The 18,676-nt window shown below is 38.1% G+C and overlaps 2 protein-coding genes across 3 annotated transcripts; both read right to left on the minus strand.

The window, feature by feature from the left end:
* Positions 1-2,643: 2,643 nt before the first annotated feature.
* Positions 2,644-7,435, minus strand: LOC120486422 (piggyBac transposable element-derived protein 4). The gene is made up of 3 exons (XM_039682445.2): positions 6,846-7,435; positions 3,694-4,977; positions 2,644-3,618 (listed from the first exon to the last, which is right to left on the minus strand). The coding sequence occupies exons 1-3, from the start codon at positions 7,052-7,054 to the stop codon at positions 3,168-3,170; spliced, it is 1,944 nt and encodes a 647-aa protein (XP_039538379.2). The 5' UTR covers positions 7,055-7,435; the 3' UTR covers positions 2,644-3,167.
* Positions 7,436-8,333: 898 nt separating this feature from the next.
* Positions 8,334-18,554, minus strand: LOC120486426 (uncharacterized). Of its 2 annotated transcripts, XM_039682451.2 has the most exons (8): positions 18,111-18,550; positions 17,360-17,525; positions 16,159-16,299; positions 14,611-14,776; positions 11,970-12,032; positions 11,807-11,892; positions 10,265-10,349; positions 8,338-9,532 (listed from the first exon to the last, which is right to left on the minus strand). In XM_039682451.2, exons 1-7 carry the CDS (start codon positions 18,323-18,325, stop codon positions 10,293-10,295), a joined length of 894 nt encoding a protein of 297 aa, XP_039538385.2. In that variant the 5' UTR covers positions 18,326-18,550; the 3' UTR covers positions 8,338-9,532; positions 10,265-10,292. The 2 variants fall into 2 exon arrangements, with proteins under 2 accessions (XP_039538386.2, XP_039538385.2); XM_039682452.2 differs by lacking the exon at positions 10,265-10,349 and having other exon boundaries at positions 8,334-9,532; positions 18,111-18,554.
* Between the last annotated feature and the right edge of the window lie 122 nt (positions 18,555-18,676).

An 18,676-nucleotide genomic window follows, 5' to 3' on the forward strand; every position in this document is an offset into this window, starting at 1 on the left:
CAAGAATAGTTTTTTAAAGAGAAAAAAACTACAACTAAAAGACTCAACATGCTTTTAATTTAACCCACTGTGGTACTGTGTTTCCTTCAGCTAGTCTATTTTATTTTATTTTTAATAAAACGAGACACCCAAATCTCAGGGGAGAAGAACTCGAATACTAATCAATGAAAGTGTAAAAAAAAAAAAAAAAGTGGTCACATGACTTACCTTTAGGGTCCATTTTGTGGCTGTTTCAGCACATGGCTCCATGTTTGCTCAGATGAAAAGTGCAGGCACACCTTTGCAAGGAAAGGAGTTAGAATTATCTAAATATATTTGTATTTTTGCATGATTTTGTAATGCACTTAAGAATAGCAATTCACATTCAATACATGCACATTATGATCTGCACATTTTCTAAAGCACTTTAAAAAAAGGAATAAAACAGCTTCCAGTTGATGAGGGTGAGAGCAGAGATGAAGATAGACAAGATTGATATGATAACTTGATTATATGATAATATAGTTATATTTTTTTTCTACATGAAAATGTCACATGTTTCAAATTGTCCGTTGTGGAAAAATGTTGCCTTGAAGCAACAAACTTTTTTGAAAAAAAAAAAAGTATTAAAAATTTATGAAAATGTTTATTGATATTGTTACGGTTACATTTTAGGCATGAAAAACACCACACACATTTTTCCTCATTGATACCACACTGCGCACCTGAGGGTTAACCAGTTAAATGTTAATATGATGATGTATAACATTCAACATTGCAATGTTTTAACAATTGCACTCAAATATCTATGACAATGTGGAGAGCAAACCATTCAAATAAAGCAAACAAAAAGCAGTAATGGAGCGCTTGACATGACTTGAACTAAACTAGTCTTTGAGGAAAGAATAGCATGGTTTTGTCGGCATAATATACATAAACACAAAATGGCAACAGTTATTAAATGCAAAATTACCAAATTTCTTTCTAAAAAAAGTAAATAAGTATTTCAGGTGTAATTTTTTTTTAATCAAAATTAAACAAAATGCAATAGCATCAGACACCAGAGGCACATTTGATGGCTAAATGTTAATAAGATATTTTAAAGCATTTAAAACCATACATAAGTAAGATTGTTTTGACAATGAGATTCAAATATCCGTATGTCAAAACAATAAGGAGAGCAAAACATCTATCACAGTTTTCAATTAATTTATACGGGCAACAAAGCAGGTCAAATGTCTTACCAGTTGGTGGAACACTCAACATATCTTAGTTTGCTAGACGACTGCTGGAGGGAAGAATAGCATGGTTTTGCTCGCATAGAAATACATCCATCCATCTTCTTCTGCTTATCCGGGGCCAGGTCGCGGGGGCAGCAGTCTAAGCAGAGATGTCCAGACTTCCCTCTCCCTAGACACTTCCTCCAGCTCTTCCGGGGGAGCACAGAGGTGTTCCCAGGTCAGCCGGGAGACATAGTCTCTCCAGCGTGTCCTAGGTCTTCCCCGGGGTCTCCTCCCAGTGGGACGTGCCCGAAACACCTCCCGGAGAGGCCTCCAGGAGGCATCCGGAACAGATGCCCAACCACCTCAGCTGGTCCCTCTCTATGTGGAGGAGCAGCGGCTCATCTCTGAGCTCCTCCCGAGTGACCAAGCTTCTCACCCTATCTCTTAGGGATCGCCCAGCCACCCTGCGGAGAAAGGTCATTCGGCCGCCTGTATTTGGGATCTTGTCCTTTCGGTCATGACCCAAAGCTCATGACCATAGGTGAGAATAGGAACGTAGATTGACTGGTAAATCGAGAGTTTTGTCTTATGGCTCAGCTCCTTCTTCACCACAACAGATTGCTGCAGAAGCTGCACCGATCCGTCTGTCAATCTCCCGTTCCATTCTTCCCTCACTCGTGAACAAAACCCCAAGATACTTAAACTCCTCCACTTGAGGAAGGATCTCTCCACCAACCTGAAGTGGGCAAGCCACCCTTTTCCAACTGAGGACCATGGCCTCGGATTTGGAGGTGCATCCCAGCCGCTTCACACTCAGCTGCAAACCATCTCAGTGCATGCCGAAGGTCCTGGTGTGAAGGGGCCAACACGACAACATCATCCGCAAAAAGCAGAGACGAAATCGTGTGATCCCCAAACCTGACACCCTCCGGCCTCTGGCTGCGAATAGAAATTCTGTCCATAAAAATTATTAACAGAACCAGCGACAAAGGACAGGGCAGCCGGAGTCCAACACGCACCGGGAAGAAGTCTGACTTACTACCGGCAATGCGAACCAAGCTCCTGCTTCGATCACTGCTCAGTTACGTTTTCCTCACTGCTACCGCTATATTTTTGTTTTCTTACTCCCAGCATTCAAGTACTTGTAAGGGCAGATGGAGACATGGATGGTCTCATAAGGCCAGGAAAAGAAATGGAGGGACTCATAAGGGCAGATGGAGTGATGGAGGGTCTCATTAGGTTAGGTGGAGAGATGGAGGGTCTTGTGAGGGCAGGTGGAGAAAATCCTGGAATGTTTTCATCAAAAACCTTAATTTCTTTTCGACTGAAGAAAGAAAGACTTGGACATCTTGGATGACATGGGGGTGAGTAAATTATCAGCAATTTTTTTTTTAAAGTGAACTACTCCTTTAATCACTTCAGGTAAATAGATCAGAATACAGCAGGTAACGGTACCAACAGCATTTCCATGAGAACACATTTTTATACAATTAAAAAACGCAAGTGAGCTAACAGTGTTTAGGACAGGAGAACCACAATGGTAAATTGGAGGCGCAAATACATTCTAATCCTGATTTTGCAGCACCATAATGAACGAAGAAAACTGTGTCAATAAATCTGGATTGGTAGTAAATGGCACAATTCTGCAAAGGTAAAACATCAGACGGACTGTGCAAAAACCCTAAAAATAGTTCCAGAGCAACAGAATAAAACAGAAAAAGAAAGTGTAAATTTCCAATTACATCTACTTACTACACCTACTACTACAAGTTTAATGTTCTTTTCAATGATCTTCCGAGTTTATCAGAATATACAAGCCTCAAATGCCATTGGTCATTGTCAACGGCTTGCTAGTTTCATGTTGCATTTCTTTCTATTTCCAGAGTTTGATAATGATTCGTTTAGGTTGGCAGTTTGGACATGGGTCCCCCTGGACTTGTCTACAAAGGACCTGCACTTTAAGTCTTACTCTGTGTCAGACTCATCAGAGGGCCTAGGTTTATGCCATTCACGGTAACAGTCGCGATTCGGAACAAAGCACAAAGCCACCTGACAAGTTTCACACATGACTGGAGTTTTGTGGATTTTGCACATTTTGCACGTTCGCCTTCCAAATGTGCTGTGTCCACTGATGTGCTTGGGCAGGTGGGAGTCAGAAGAACAAGCCAGTGGCATTCGGTTAGGGGTATATTCAGGGCCCGTTTCCGCAAGCTCTCTAACGAGAGCCTCCCGGAAGGCCTTCTGGGTCAAAGGCTTCTGGTTCTTCATCTTGGCCATCTGCTGGTGCAAAATGAAGGCATTTACAACAGCGATGTCCACAAAGTGGTAGAAAAAGGACCGATACCACTTCCTTGTTTTATGCAGAACTGTGTAATATCCAATAAGCGCATCAGACAGATCCACTCCTCCCATGTGCCTGGAATGACAGTAAAATGTATTAAAAGACATGTAATTTAAAAGACATAATTACCACTGATTAAAGTCTACTAACTTGTTGTAGTCCAACACTGCGGCTGGAACGGAGAAATCTTGAATGGCCCAAACTCCATCGGCTCCTTTCACATTCCTCTTTATGGTGTCTCCATTAAAGGCTTTGTGAAAGGTGGAGCACATCAGCACATCCCTCTTGTCCTTCCACTCAACAAATAGCAGGTTGTCTTCTCGAAACCAGCGGATATTGCCACGAGGAGCCTGTTTCTTTGAGTGGCCAATGCGGTTCGCTCGAACAGTGCCACAAGCCCAGATCTTCTTAGCGAGCAAGTCTCTGAAGAGCTTGGGACTGGTGTAAAAGTTGTCAACAAACAGCTTGTAGCCAGCACCCAACAACCTTTCATTTGCCAAGCTAATGACAGCATCATAACTAATGCCTTTGCTCTGCTCTACATTCATTTTTCCCTCATAAATGAAGAAGTCCCATGTGTAGCCACAGAGGGAATCTGCCAGTACGAAGAGTTTGTACCCCCATTTTGTAGGTTTGTTTTTCATATACTGTTTGAGACCATGTCTAGCTTTTGAGGCCACCATTCTTTCATCAATGGAGATGTTCTGAAAGGGATGAAAAGAGGATCTGCATGCGTCCCTAATGTCCTGGTACAGCGGTTTGATCCTACACAGGCGGTCATATTCAGGCGTTCCTTTCTTTGCGTCATTCTCTGCATCCAGTTTGGGGTCACTAACATGGAGAGCCGCACACATGCGAAAAAATGTTCTACCAGACATGATTTTTGCAGGATATGGAAGACTGTAGATGTCGGACCTCTTCCAATAATCCTTCAGTGAGAAGCACTTCAGCAAACCCATGTAAATCACCATTGCCAGATATGTCTTGAAGTCTTTTACTGAAATGTCCTGCCATGGCTTCTTTTCTTTATGACGCATGGCCCCGTATGCATTTGAGTTTTCTAGAATTGTCCGTATGACAGATTTGGAAAAGAATAACTCAAAATACTGCAGAGGACTGCATGATGCATTGGAGACCAGCTGTACGCCGGGTGTTAGTCTAGGTCTGAAGTGTGGCTGAGTCGGCTCAATATCAGGCTCATCTACACTTTTCCACTTGTCTTCTGAGATGGAAAAAGGTAGAGACCGACTCACACTGCTTTTCCTACCCTTCCCTTTCTTACTTTGTACAGAAGAAGGGGAATCAGTTCTGCTAGACTTTGCTGGTGATGGTGAGATTGAAGACAGACTGGTTCTCCTCTTCTTTCGTGGAGTGACTTCTGGATTCCAGTCAGCATCATCACCATCATCATAACCATCATCATCATCTGAAAACCTGTTGAATAATAAATAAAATAAATTTAATAAAATAAAATGAAACTTTTTGTATTAATCTTTAAACCTTTATTGCTAAAAAAAAGTCTTTAACATTAACTACATTCGTGTTTAAATGATCATATTTCAGTATGCCACCGTGAGCCATCTACTAAAATTACCTAAAGATATACAAAATAAAGAGCTGTAATATAGTGACAGGCATACGTTTTTAATACTGAAAATGATTGAGTACAAATGTAAAACATGTACATTTAAGCTTCAACATTAACAACATAAATTTTATACTCTACCCAGATAGCACAAGTCTATTTGATGAGATGTTTACCTCTCGAAGACGTATTTTTAAGTGTTTGCTCATCTGCAATATGTCTATAGGACGTTTCCTGTCAGATTTCAAATAGACGCTTAGATGTCTTCAAGATGTAATGATTTAGAAAGCATGTTAAACTGACATCTTTTAAACGTCTATTTGATATCTGACAGGAAACGTCCTATAGGCGTATTGCAGATGAGCAAACACTCTTAAAAATACATATTCCAGATGTAAAAATAAGATCAAATAGGCTTGTGCTATCTGGGTATGTATGCAATAAAAAAATGCATAATCCCTAGTCACTACATTAAGTGATTTAATAAAAACTAAAAATACATTTCTTTCAATTGTATTTATTTTTAATTTCCTTTCACTAATTTAGACATATCTCGTCCATAACTGTTGTTGTAAAAATTGAAACATAGGAGGTGGTCATTAAAGAACAGAGTTGTGCAAGTTACTTCCAAACTGTAATACATTAGGTATTACTTGTTACTGTTATTTAAAAGTAATTCATTACCTTACCTTACAATATTACTGTCCCAGAATTGTAATGCGTTACATTACTCATGTATTACTTTTGAGTTACTTTCACCAAAATAACTAAGTAGAACTTAACTTTTGGGCTGTAACGATATGCAATATGAAACCGAAATCGCGATTCGCCACACGACTCAGATCCACGAACCTACAGAATCGCGACACACCTCTTCCAACTCCAGCGTTATTCTCCTTACCGTCCAGATCCAATGCTGCCTTATCTTTAAATTAGGCTATTAGTATTATTTGAAGTTAACATTATAAAATACGTGGACCTACACCACAAAACTAGTTGAGGATAAATTATTTAAAATTGGGGAAGTCCAGTATTATGGACATGACAAAACTTGAAATAAAAATTCTCAGAAAATACATGTATTGAAAATAGGCTACTTGCTTAAAGGACTCCAGACATTAGACAAATATCAGTCTATGTTTTATGTTTTAATATTAGGGAAAAGACACACATTCATGCGTGACAAAAAAGGAGGCAAAATATATTTTTTGTAATTCTGTTAATTACACTGCGCAAATCGGATGAGGAAGGGTTGGCTCTCCAGTCTCCATAGAACTTAAAATATTCATTTTATTTTAGTTTTCGTGTTCGCATTTATGAGGAAAAAACAATGTTACAGACAAGACCGCTCTGAACTGGCACTAAAAGACTGCTTTAAAACTTTCACATAGTCTATTGCCTTTAAGAAGTAAAAGCAGACAATAATACAACTGTAATACAAGCCTCACTGAACATGTAACGAGTAAAATATTACTGAAAATTGATTAGTAATGCCTTACACTACTGCGTTACAGCAAACTGTACATGTAAGTACTTGTACATGTAATACATGCAAGTACATGTATTACTGTAATGCGTTACTCCCAACACTGTTAAAGAATTAAATGTTCATATAAACCATGCCCCTCAAGCCATATTATTTAACTCGAATCAAATTATTTGAAAACTTCCAAAAAAAATCGATTATAAAATCTATATAAAAAGCGTGTAAACTTACTGGTCCAACACGAGATCCAGGTCATCCTGCAACTCTTCTTTGGAATCCACGCTGGAAGCGTCACTTTCGGTAGAAGAATCCTCCAATTCAATCGTCTCAAGTTTGTTTTCATTACCGGACGATTTCCCATTTTCAACTGTATCATCATATTCCTCCTTGATACCGTCTCCAAACTCTTCCTTAATCTTTAATGTTGCATCCATTCTCATAAACACTCGCCGCAAACGCAATTCAGCAGCAGTAGAAAAATAAATCTCCTGCAGAAACACAGGGTCGCGCTGAGAGAGTCACCGCTCTCATTGGCTACTTTACTTGTCCGTCTTAATATGCTGGTTTATCATTGGTCAAACGCCAGACAGCGGGAACTTGGACGAAAAGTGTCCCTCCCCTTATACGCAACACCTACTGAGGGTTATCAGCCCCATAGTCATTATAATTAGCTAGATTAAACTTAAAAACTAGTCAGTGGGTGGTCCTCTCAAGCATAGGCGTCAAGAGATAGTGGCGACGGGGTGTGACGAACAAACAATAATGGCATTGTTAAAGATGGATTTAATGTAAATTAGAGCGGCAGACGCACTAACTACAGTAATAAGCAACAAAAGTTTAAAAAACTACAATTAAAAGACTCAACATGCTTTTAATTTAACCCACTGTGGTACAGTGTTTCATTCAGCCAACATAGTTTATTTTAGTTTATTTTGAATAAAACGAGACACCCAAATCTCAGGGGAGAAGAACTCAAATACCAATCAATAAAAGTGTAAAAAAAAAAGTGGTCACATGACTTACCTTTAGGGTCCATTTTGTGGCTGTTTCAGCACATGGCTCCATGTGTGCTCAGATGAAAAGTGCATTAATCACCCTCATAACAAATACCAGTCACCTTATCTACTAAGTAAAGAAGAATTTTCAAGAACTTTACATTATATATATCATCAAATGTTGTATAGGGCATAACAGAAAAAAATTGTATTGCCTCAAGGCAACATTGCACCATAAATAATAAGGGCATTCCAGGCATACCTTTGCAAGGAAAGGAGTTAGAATTATAATCTAAAAATATTTGTATTTTTGCACGATTTTGTAATGCACTTAAGAATAGTAATTCACATACAATATCTGCACATATTATGATCTGCACATTTTCTAAAGCACCTTAAATATTATAACTTGATGATATAATAATATAGGTATATTTTTTTTGTCTACGATAGTACGATGAGCAACAGCTCAATATAAAATGTTTTTACTTTTAAATAAATATAAAATGAAATTTGTAATAAGTTAAAAACTGAATAAAATGTGTTTCTTTATATATACATCTTGTTAAAGAAATTGATGTTTTCAATATATATTTTTTTTTTCTACATGAAAAAGTCAAATAATTCAAATTGTCCGTTGTGAAAAAAATGTTGCCTTGAAGCAAAAAAAAAATTATATTGATATTGTTAGTGTTCAATTTTAATCATGAAAAACACCACACACACATTTTTCCTCATTGATCACACTGCGCACCAGAAGGTTAACCAGTTAAATGCAAAATTTCCAAATTTCTTTCTAAAAAAAAGCAAATGTGTCTTTCCAGTCCATTTTTTTTTTTTAGCAAAATGAAACAAAATGCAATAGCATCAGACATCGGAGACACATTTGACAGCTAAAAGTTAACAAGATAATTTACAGCATTTAAAGCCACACATAAAAACATTGTTTTGACAATGAGATTCAAATATCTGTAAGTCAAAACAATAAGGAGAGCAAAAGTTTTCAATCAATTTATATGGGCAACAAAACAGGTCAAATGACTTACCAGTTGGTGGTGCACTCAACATATCTTGGAACAGCATGGTTTTGCTCGCACAGAAATACTTTGGGTGCTGCCTGATGTTACATCCACAGCTTCTGTGCTCCGAACCGTAGTCAAAAGCGCGCTGATATCAATATGAAAGCATTATTATCCCGAGAAAATGTGACCATCACTATAGCGATATTTAAAAAAGCTATTTATGATCGAATTTCACGCGCATTTCGACTATTCGAAGATCGCGACTAATCCCTAGTTGTCATCTTTCTGAAACTTAAGCACACAAGTTCATGATTTCTGGTTAAATATGAAACATAGACATGAAATAAATTAAATTATGGCTGTTTTTTTTTTTTTGGAAAATGCGTTTATTAGGGCATGCAGTTACTTGTTGTTGACATGGGCCACATTAAACATTTAGAAGCTATATGAGAACAGTAACAGTAAGAAAGAGAAACTGAGAGAGTGTGTGTTCACTGCCGATCCGGGAGCTCAGATAAAGCCAACAGTGTGTCCAATCTGAAACAGGTTTTCCCACAATAGGGACTCTCCACCCCATCCTGGTTGGACTTTAAAAGCCCAGCCTCTCCGCACAGAGAGACACCCGTCGTGCTCAGGTCTGCCCAGCTGTTCTCATCTGAAACATCAGTTCAGTTTCACTCGTCACAACCCAACGATGAGTCTGAGACACAAACGCATCAGTTCCAGCAGCTCCGCGAGGTTGGCAACAGCAGTTTAAGTGGGATCTCGCTAGGAGCATCCGCTCCAAGTTTCAGCACCAGCTCGGCATATTTGGGGCCTCCAATGGCCAGTGTCTTCATCAACAAGAGCCTTCTGGCGCCTCTCAACCTGGAGATCGACCCCAACATCCAGATGGTGCGCACTAAAGAGAAGGACCAGATCAATTTCCGATCAGATTTAATTGCTGGATCTATGAGTAAGCATGACAATGGCTGCGCATACTCAATAAGTACTAACTCAACGAGCACTAAAAGAGTAGATACTTTACAACAAAATTTCGTTGAGTATGAATGCGAACCGGACATCTGCCATGTTGACGTTATCATGTGACCTACACCTTAAAATATATGAACGATACGTTTAATTCATCTATCTCTCTATAAATACCTTGATATTGATTAAACTTGCTCATTTTGTTGTGGTATTGTTGAAGAAACAGCTGCGCATTTATTTTGTGAATACATTTAGGGTTGATTTAGGGGATACATTTAGGGACTTATAACTATTTATTTATTAAGAAACCCCAAAATCGTTGAATATGTTGTTAATTTCTTTATTTTATACCCAGTTTCTCCTTTTAAGTTTGCCTCTTTTTCTTGATGAATTTACCTCGTTTCATCCCTCAGACTTATAGCAACATTTGTTTATGTATTATGAAGCACTATTATGAAGATATTTAGCCTTGTTATTGTTTTTTCCTGAGTATAAATATAATTTTATGAAGTCTTATTATGATGCACACAAACCAATGATCTTTATATGGAGATTTAGAGATGGAGGCAGGTCTCATTTTCCATTTGAAATTACAATCATTCAAATAAACTAAAACTTAAGATTTAATTGATTTTGTTATCCATTTCTGTGGTATACTCACTCAGAGCCATTGATGACAGAATTCAGCGTCACGAGCCTCTCTTCACTGGATAAACACACGAATGTTCCTCTGTCCCTGTAACATCCTGACAAGATTCACATAACCTCTGTGATTTATGAGCTCAATACTGCATTTACATACTGAGGTTGATGTGTTAACTCCCTTTTTATCCAACTTAAATGTTCCTCAATATATCAACACTAATAAGGGACAAATATAGATTTGTTTATTTGCCTTATTTATAGCACATTTGTCTATTGTAAGCAGTGTTGACAATTTTAGAAACGTAACGTTACGTGTACTTACTGGAGCTCCCCGTTAGCTAGCTATAAACAATAAAACGTGTGTTTACAGCAAAATCACAACTATACTATACTGCCTAACTCCTTTACACCTGTTAAGACGTTTACTCTATAGTAATTTAACACATACGATTTAAGCACAAGGAACCGTGTTTACTCACATTTGAAAACCCCCGCATAGTACTATATGTACTATTGCATACTATATAGGGCTGGGCGATATGGCCAAAAAATCATATCTCGATATTTTTTGGTCAAATGGCGATATACGATATATATCTCGGTACTTTCTACGTTTTCTATTTAGATAAAGAAAATCTTTATATTTAAATATATATATATATATATATATATATATTCACATTCGGCCCAATGATATCCTAACAATGTTGATATTGAAGGATATGGAAACAAATATAATATAGGCTATGCAATATATTATGTGCAAAAAGCTTTTGTTTTTATATTGACTAAAAGCTAAACTAAAAATGAAAATAAAAACAAAAACAAAAGCACAAACTAATTATATTAGCCTGCATTTGATTACCCCATTATAATCACTTTCACTTTCATTAAAAATATATACTTGTAGGTTTAAAATTCCACATAGGGCACATTTATTTTCTCCAACAACAAATATTTTAGCAATATGTTTATTTTAGTCAGAATTATTGCGTACTACGTAGTACTATTCACGCGCATGCGCGCGCCGGCGCTCGTTCAAGGAAGCATGAATTTTAGCGGAGATTCACTTCCAGAAGCTCGTCCTCTTCTGACATGGACATATTTGTTGTGAAATGGACATATTTGCTTTACTTTCTAACATTTACAGATGGAGAATATGTGAAATGTAAGTTGAGCACTGAGGAAAGCACCACATCTCAAACGCATTAAACAGCGCAAGTATATCTGTCAGTCAGCAACAGCATTTGACAGGGCGGCAAGCTGCCTTAAACTTGTTAACTATATCAAAGTGATTTTGACGCAATTAATATAAGCTTGTGTCATGTTTAGGACAAATTGTACTACGTAGCCTAGCTACTTTCACTGCAGCAGCTCACACTGCAAACTCCGCTATTTTTCAGATGTGCTCATATCAAACTACTGTATCGATATAAACGGTATTGCCTCATTCCATATCGTTTCAAAAAATATAACGATACATCGTACATATTCGATATATCGCCCAGCCCTAATACTATACATGTGCAAATTGGGACTTATAATCACTGATTCCTACCACTGAAATTGGAGGCTCGACAGCCCTCTCCTCTCCCCTCAGATGTGCAGCAGCCCTCTCCACTCCTGACTCAGGCCTCTGGTTTCCTGTGTTATATATTAGAAGTTCAACATTTCCAAGCAATACCTTTCACAAAAAAGTATGTTGAAAAAGTGCACGTTACCTTTCTCCCCCTTCCTCTTCCTCTTCTCTCCACGCCTACTGCCCTCATCCTCTGGAGTCCATGCTATCATAGTCACACATAAAGTTAATCTTAACTATGCAAAAACATTTACAGTCGTGCTCAGAATTAATGGCACCCCTGGTAAATATGATGAAAACTGGCTGTAAAAAATAATTCTGCATTGTTTATCCTTTTGATCTTTCATTCAAAAAATTGGCAAAATTCCAACCTTTCATTGAAGCAAAAGAATTGAAAGTGGGGGTAAATCACACTATGAAATAAATGTTTTTCTCCAAAACACTCTGGCCATAATTGTTGGCACCCCTAGAATTTTTTTATGAGAAAAATATCTCTGAAGTACATTCCCATTAATATTTATTTTTTTAAGCAAATCAGGGTGACTAGGAACATGAAATTGTCCAGCTATGACTTCTTGTTTCAAGGAGTTTAAATATGAGGAAGCACAAAGGTCAAATTCCCTGAATCATCCATCACAATAAATAAAACCAAAGAACATGGTTCTGATGTGCATCAAAAGATTGTTGAGCTTCACAAAATAGAAAGTGGATGTAAGAAAATAGCTAAAGAATTGAAAATCCCCATTTTGACCATCAGGACAATAATTAAGAAGTTATAATCAACTAAAGATGTTATGATTCTGACAGGAAGACAGGACGTGTGTCTATTTTGCCTTAATGGACGGTGAGGATGAAAGTTTGAGTGTCCAAAGACTCTTCAAGGATCACAGATGGAGAATTGCAGAGATTAGTTAAGTCTTGGGGTCAGAAAACCTAAAAAAAAAATATCAGACAACCCCTACATCCCCACATGTTGTTTGAGAGGGTTTCAAGAAAAATGCTCCTCGCTCATCCAAAAACAAACTCCAGCATATTCAGGTGTCAGACACGACTGGATCTTCAAACGGCACAGTCAGATGAAACTAAAAAAGGGGCTTTTTGGCAGCAAACCCAGCAGATGTGTTTGGTGCAAACAGGGATGAAGAGTACCCCATGCCTACGGTTAAATATACTGCTGGATCTTGTATGTTGTGGGCCTATTTATTTGCTGGAGGTCCTGGACATCTTGTTCCGATACTAGGTATTATGGATTCTATCAAATACAAAGAGATGAAAAATAAAAACCTGACGCCTTCTGCTAGAAATCTTATAATGGGCCGTGGTTGGATCTTCAATCAGGACAACGATCCAAAACAAAAATCAAAAATCAACACAAAAATTAAAGCTGCAAGCAGCGATGGGCGGGCCCTCGCACCTGTAGCACGTTGGGGTCTGAGGCGGCCGTGTTGCATTTTCTGCAGCTCAGCCAGTGCGGATGTGCATTTGCTACGCTGCTTCGTTAAAGGTCACTTCCTGTTGCCAGGAGGTGGCGCTATGACTGTGGGTGAATGTCAGCATGTACATTTGTTCAGGGCGGGACTCTTGTCAAATGTGTAAAATTTCGTGCAGATCTGAGCATTTACAGCCAAGTTACTACAACTTCCTGTTTCATGGCGAATCATCGACGCCACGGTCACACCCATCGACGAAAACGCGCAGATAGCACAACTTTACATCGTCAATGCCTTTAGAAGGCACAGCAGAAATTTGAAGTCGATCCGACTAAATCCCTAGAAGGAGTTCGTTAAAGTACGGAGTGTGTAAATCGTCCAAAAATGGCCGCCAAATTCAAAATGTCGGACTTCCTGTCGAGTTTATGGTATGGGTTCTTGAGGCTTTTTTGTGCGTCTTGATATGATACACGTCCCCACCAAATTTCGTGCATGTACGTTGAACGTGGACTAGGGGCTAATTTTTTCCAATTTTCTAGGTGGCGCTAGCGTGCCATTTTGCCACGCCCATCCGCGAAACCCACAAAATACGAAATTTTTCACCAGTCCTGACATGCGTGCCAAATTTGGTGAGTTTTTGAGCATGTTGCGGCCCCGAAAATGGCGCTTACTTTGCAGAAAAAAGAAAAAAAAAATAATCCTAACAGTTTCAAGAGGGTCCTCGCACTGTTAGTGCTCGGGCCCTAATTAGTTACGGAGCACAAAATGAAGCTTCTGCCATGACCGTCCCAGACCCTGACCTGATGAGTGGAGTGAACTGAAGAGATGAAGCACCAACATGGATCTGGGAATCTGCAGGATCTGGAGAGAGTCTGTATGGAGGAATGGTCTCTGATCTCTGGTCAGGTGTTCTCCAAACTCATCAGGCATTATAGGAGAAGACTCAGATCTGTCATCTTGGCAAAAGTTTACAGATCTGAGGTTGCAAAAAGTTTTTAATAACAGGGTGCCAATAATTATGGCCAGAGTGTTTTGGAGAAAAACATTTATTTCATAGTGTGATTTACCCCCACTTTCAATTCTTTTGCTTCAATGAAAGGTTAGAATTTTGCCAATTTTTTGAATGGAAGATCTAAAGGATAAACAATGCAGAACTATTTTTTTACAGCCAGTTTTCATCATATTTACCAGGGGTGCCATTAATTCTGAGCATGACTCAACAATATTCATATCCATGAGTTTGCATTATATCAGCACCAAAGATCAATTGCTCAAAAACTGCTTTTTCGACCTCACTGGTGGTTTAGTCAGAATCAGTGTGAAGTCAAATAAATGTTGGCAAGCAAACCATACCTTGTAAAAGAACATTGTACAGCATGTTCATTTTTTTCAGCATCGCTTCCGTCTCATTTGACATGCTGTATGGGTGGATGAACTTTGTGTTGTATTTTGACGTTTTATCATTATAGACCCCATAAAATAAAAGGGGTCTGAGTCCAAGGGCCTTCATTTTCTCCATCTGAAAGAGGTGAAGAATCATTCATTGTCATGTCATAGATGAAAAATCTACGCGAGTAGTCTGACAATAAAACCTGACGCGCGTAAACTAGGGATGGGACGATAACCGGTTTCACGATAAACCGTGATAAAATGTACTGACGGTTAGTATTATCGTTTAAAATTTAATTATCATTAAAACAGTCTTTGATTATCGCGATTTTAATAACTCACTGAATCCTGTCGGCCAGTCTGACGCAGGTGCGCAGCACGCAATATTTTTTTTAATTACTTTTCGAGAAGGAATGGTGGAAGGCAGTGACCGTGCTCAGGAGATTTTTCAGCCTTTTAAGAGGACCAAGTCTGAGGTGTGGTCATATTTTGGGTTTTACAAAAGTCCTGAGGGAAACTTGATTGAGGATGGTCACCCTGTCTGCCGAACAAAAAGTCACTGCAATAGAAACACTTCAAATCTGCCGAGTCGTCTCGTGTGATCATCACCCGAACGCAAGGCAAGTTAACTTTGACCTTAATACCAAAACTACGTCTGAGAAACAATTGGGCACGAAATGTTGTTTTGACTTGAAACATTTTATGTCACTCATTTGAAATAGACGTGAAGCTTCCGTGAAGAAAAGTTCGTAGCAAGTACGCGGCTTTGAGCCAAAGACGAACGAACAACTTCAAACAAGACTATTATTAAGAGTGATATTTTAAGGGATAGTAAAGTATAGATACATCACGTATTAAACCGATTTTATTTTTACCACATAATTACGGGGACATATTGAATTGATAATGAGATTAGCTAATGTTTTAAATCTTACCAGTTTATGAATTCATTTTGTAAAACAATCGTTTAGACAAGATACATCACACCAATATTATCAAACTCTGTAAGCAATAAATCAACTCTGATTTCATTTTTGCAATACAATCAAAAACCGGAGACGCAAGACGGCAAGTTGTATTTGAATGAAACGAGAGCGCGCGTCCGTTGTGATATGGATGTGCGCTGTGTAATAATGTGTTGCTATGGACGACGGGCATTATAAAGAAGCAAATGCCATAGAATAGAATCTTGCTTAAAAAAAAACTGCATAGAGAGGCTTGTTTTATTTGTTGTTTGTTGATTTTCAATTATAAAACTTGTTGAAATGTTTTCAGTGTGAGCATCAGTTCTTTTTGAGCACTTTCATAAATTTTTAACAAAACCGTGATAATATTGATAATCACGATTATTTTGGACACTATAATCGTGAAATTTTCATACCGTCCCATCCCTACGCGTAACGAGTCTTTGCATTGAAATCATTCGCGTCCGGTGTGAACGCACCATATAGAGCATGTTTGACGCTGATATTACATAATAAAAAGAAAAGGTCAAGAAAAACAGTTACTTACTGTGACCTCAATGTCATCTAAAAAATGGCTGACATTTCTGTTGCGCCTCATCCCCTTTGCCCACTCGGCACTCCTCTTCTTAAAGGAGTTGAGGCGCTTCTGAGCTCTCGTTTTGGCCGGCGTGTTTCCCGGAGCCGTTTTCTGAAAAAAGAACAGATTAATAAAAATGATTAATTTAGCGATTGCCCAATAATTCTGCAGATATTGAGTATGCTAACGTCAGAACATCTTTGATTGCCTGTATAGGTCTCTAATAGAAGTGTGAACCTCGACTGATCTACCAATTCTATTACGATTACCATGTCAGCGATTCGATATCTATGCATCAAATACATTTTTCTATTAAAGTCAGGTAGGATATTTAATTAATAGCTTTCCAAGCTTCAAAAACAAAACATTCTGCAGTGCTCTAATACAAAATACAATGGAAACATAAAACTACAGCACTAAGCACATGGGCCTTCCTGAATATGCAAAACTTAACAGAATATGTAAAGAGAAATGTTGTTTAGGCATAGATTTAATTGTAAACAGAAATAATAGATTATGGCCCGGTGATTTTTTTTTTTTAATTATTATTAATTTCAATGCCTCTAGTCTCTACTAGGGCAGGGTCATATATAAAAAGTATTTGATTCTATGATTGTAATCAACCTGAACTATGGTCTCTCAAAAACAAGTGGCAGCACTTGAGTTGCCAGTCCAGGGTATTTGTCAATGCTTCTAACAGAAAACATTAAATTTTCCATTAAGAGTCTCTATGCTATGGTATCTAATTATGATATGTTATCAAATAGTGAGGTATGGGCTAGGAGCAAGCAATAGGCCTAGAACTAGTAAATCACAGCTGTGGTGCAGTAATCATGATCATTGATAATATCTCAAATTATTTTTTTAGCATTAGTTAAGCACAGCCTCATTTCAAAATATCTTCAATATCTTCCCTACAAGATCTTTTTAGTTGATGTCACAATAGAATGCAACCCAACGTCAACTAAAAAGAGTTACATGATAAATTATAGACTTCATAGATCTTATTAATAACTTAATTCCACATTTACTTTTCTTTAGAAAGTGGCGTGTATGTTTACGCAAAAGTCATGATGTCCTGTTGGAATATTGGCTGAGTCGGCTCAATATCAGGCTCATCCGCACTTTTCCAATTGTCTACTGGGATGGAAAAAGGTAGGGATCAACTCACACTGCTTTTCCTACACTTCCCTTTCTTTCTTTGTCCAGAAGAAGGGGAAGCAGTTCTGCTAGATGTTGCTGGCGATGGTGAGATTGAAGACTGACCGGTTCTCCTCTTCTTTCGTGGGGTGACTTCTGGATTCCAGTCAGCATCAGCATCTTCCGGATATGAAAACCTGTTGCATCAGGCAAGAATACAACATGCCACATTTACAAATTAAAAATTAATAAATAAGATTAAATTTAATAGTTGTATATTTTCATACATATGCGAGGAAGGAAGTCTTTAAATTGTCATATTCCATTTCTACTAAGCCACAGTGAGCAAAAAAAAAACACCTCTAAATAAATACAAAATAAAGAGCTTTAATATAGTTACAGGTATGTTTTAATATGCACATACTTAAAATAAGTATATTTGAGTACAAACGTAAAACTGTATTTCTTGAAGTTACTACATTAGCAGCATAGGTAAATATCATAAATATCTATGTTTAGAAAAAAAAGTAATGCAATGAGGACATCTTAATGTCTACTAACTACATAGAGAGAATTAATACAAATTAACATGTAGAAATACAAATTACATTATAACATATAGGTGGTGGTAATTAAAGAGTTAAATGTTATAATCTGCCTCTCAAGCCTATATATAATATTTAGCTCCAATCAATGATTTGAAAACGTCCTAAAGTTCGATTAAATATTAGGTAGTCTACTTGTATATGAAAACCTCAAATTTAAAAAGTGTGTTAACTTACTGGTCCAACACGAGATCCAGATCATCGAGCAACTCTCCTTTGGAATCCACGCTGGAAGCGTCACTTTCGGGAGAGGAATCTCCCACTTCAATCGTCTCGTCGTGTTCAACTTTATAACCGGATGATTCCCCATTTTCAACTGTATCGTCAAATTCCTCCTTGATACCGTCTCCAAACTCGTCTTTAATGACCACATCGATCACATCCATTCTCATAAACACTCGCCGCAAAACGCAATTCAGCAGCAGAAAAATAAATCTCCTGCAGAAAGACACGGTCGCGCTGAGAGAGTCACCGCGCTCTCATTGGCTACTTTACTTGTCCGTCTTAATATGCTGGTTTATCATTGGTCAAGCGCCGGACAGCGGGAACTTGTACGAAAAGTGTCCCTCCCTTTATACGCAACACTGTATGAGGGTTATCAGCCCCATAGTCATTATAATTAGCTAGATTAAACTTAAAAACTAGTCAGTGGGTGGTCCGACGGGGTGTAACGAACAAACAATAATGGCAATTTAATTTAACCCACTGTGGTACAGTGTTTCCTTCAGCCAGCATAGTCTATT

Source organism: Pimephales promelas, chromosome 2 (genome assembly GCF_988280905.1).
Source record: "Pimephales promelas chromosome 2, fPimPro1.hap1.1, whole genome shotgun sequence".
NCBI classification, from domain to species: Eukaryota; Metazoa; Chordata; class Actinopteri; order Cypriniformes; family Leuciscidae; genus Pimephales; species Pimephales promelas.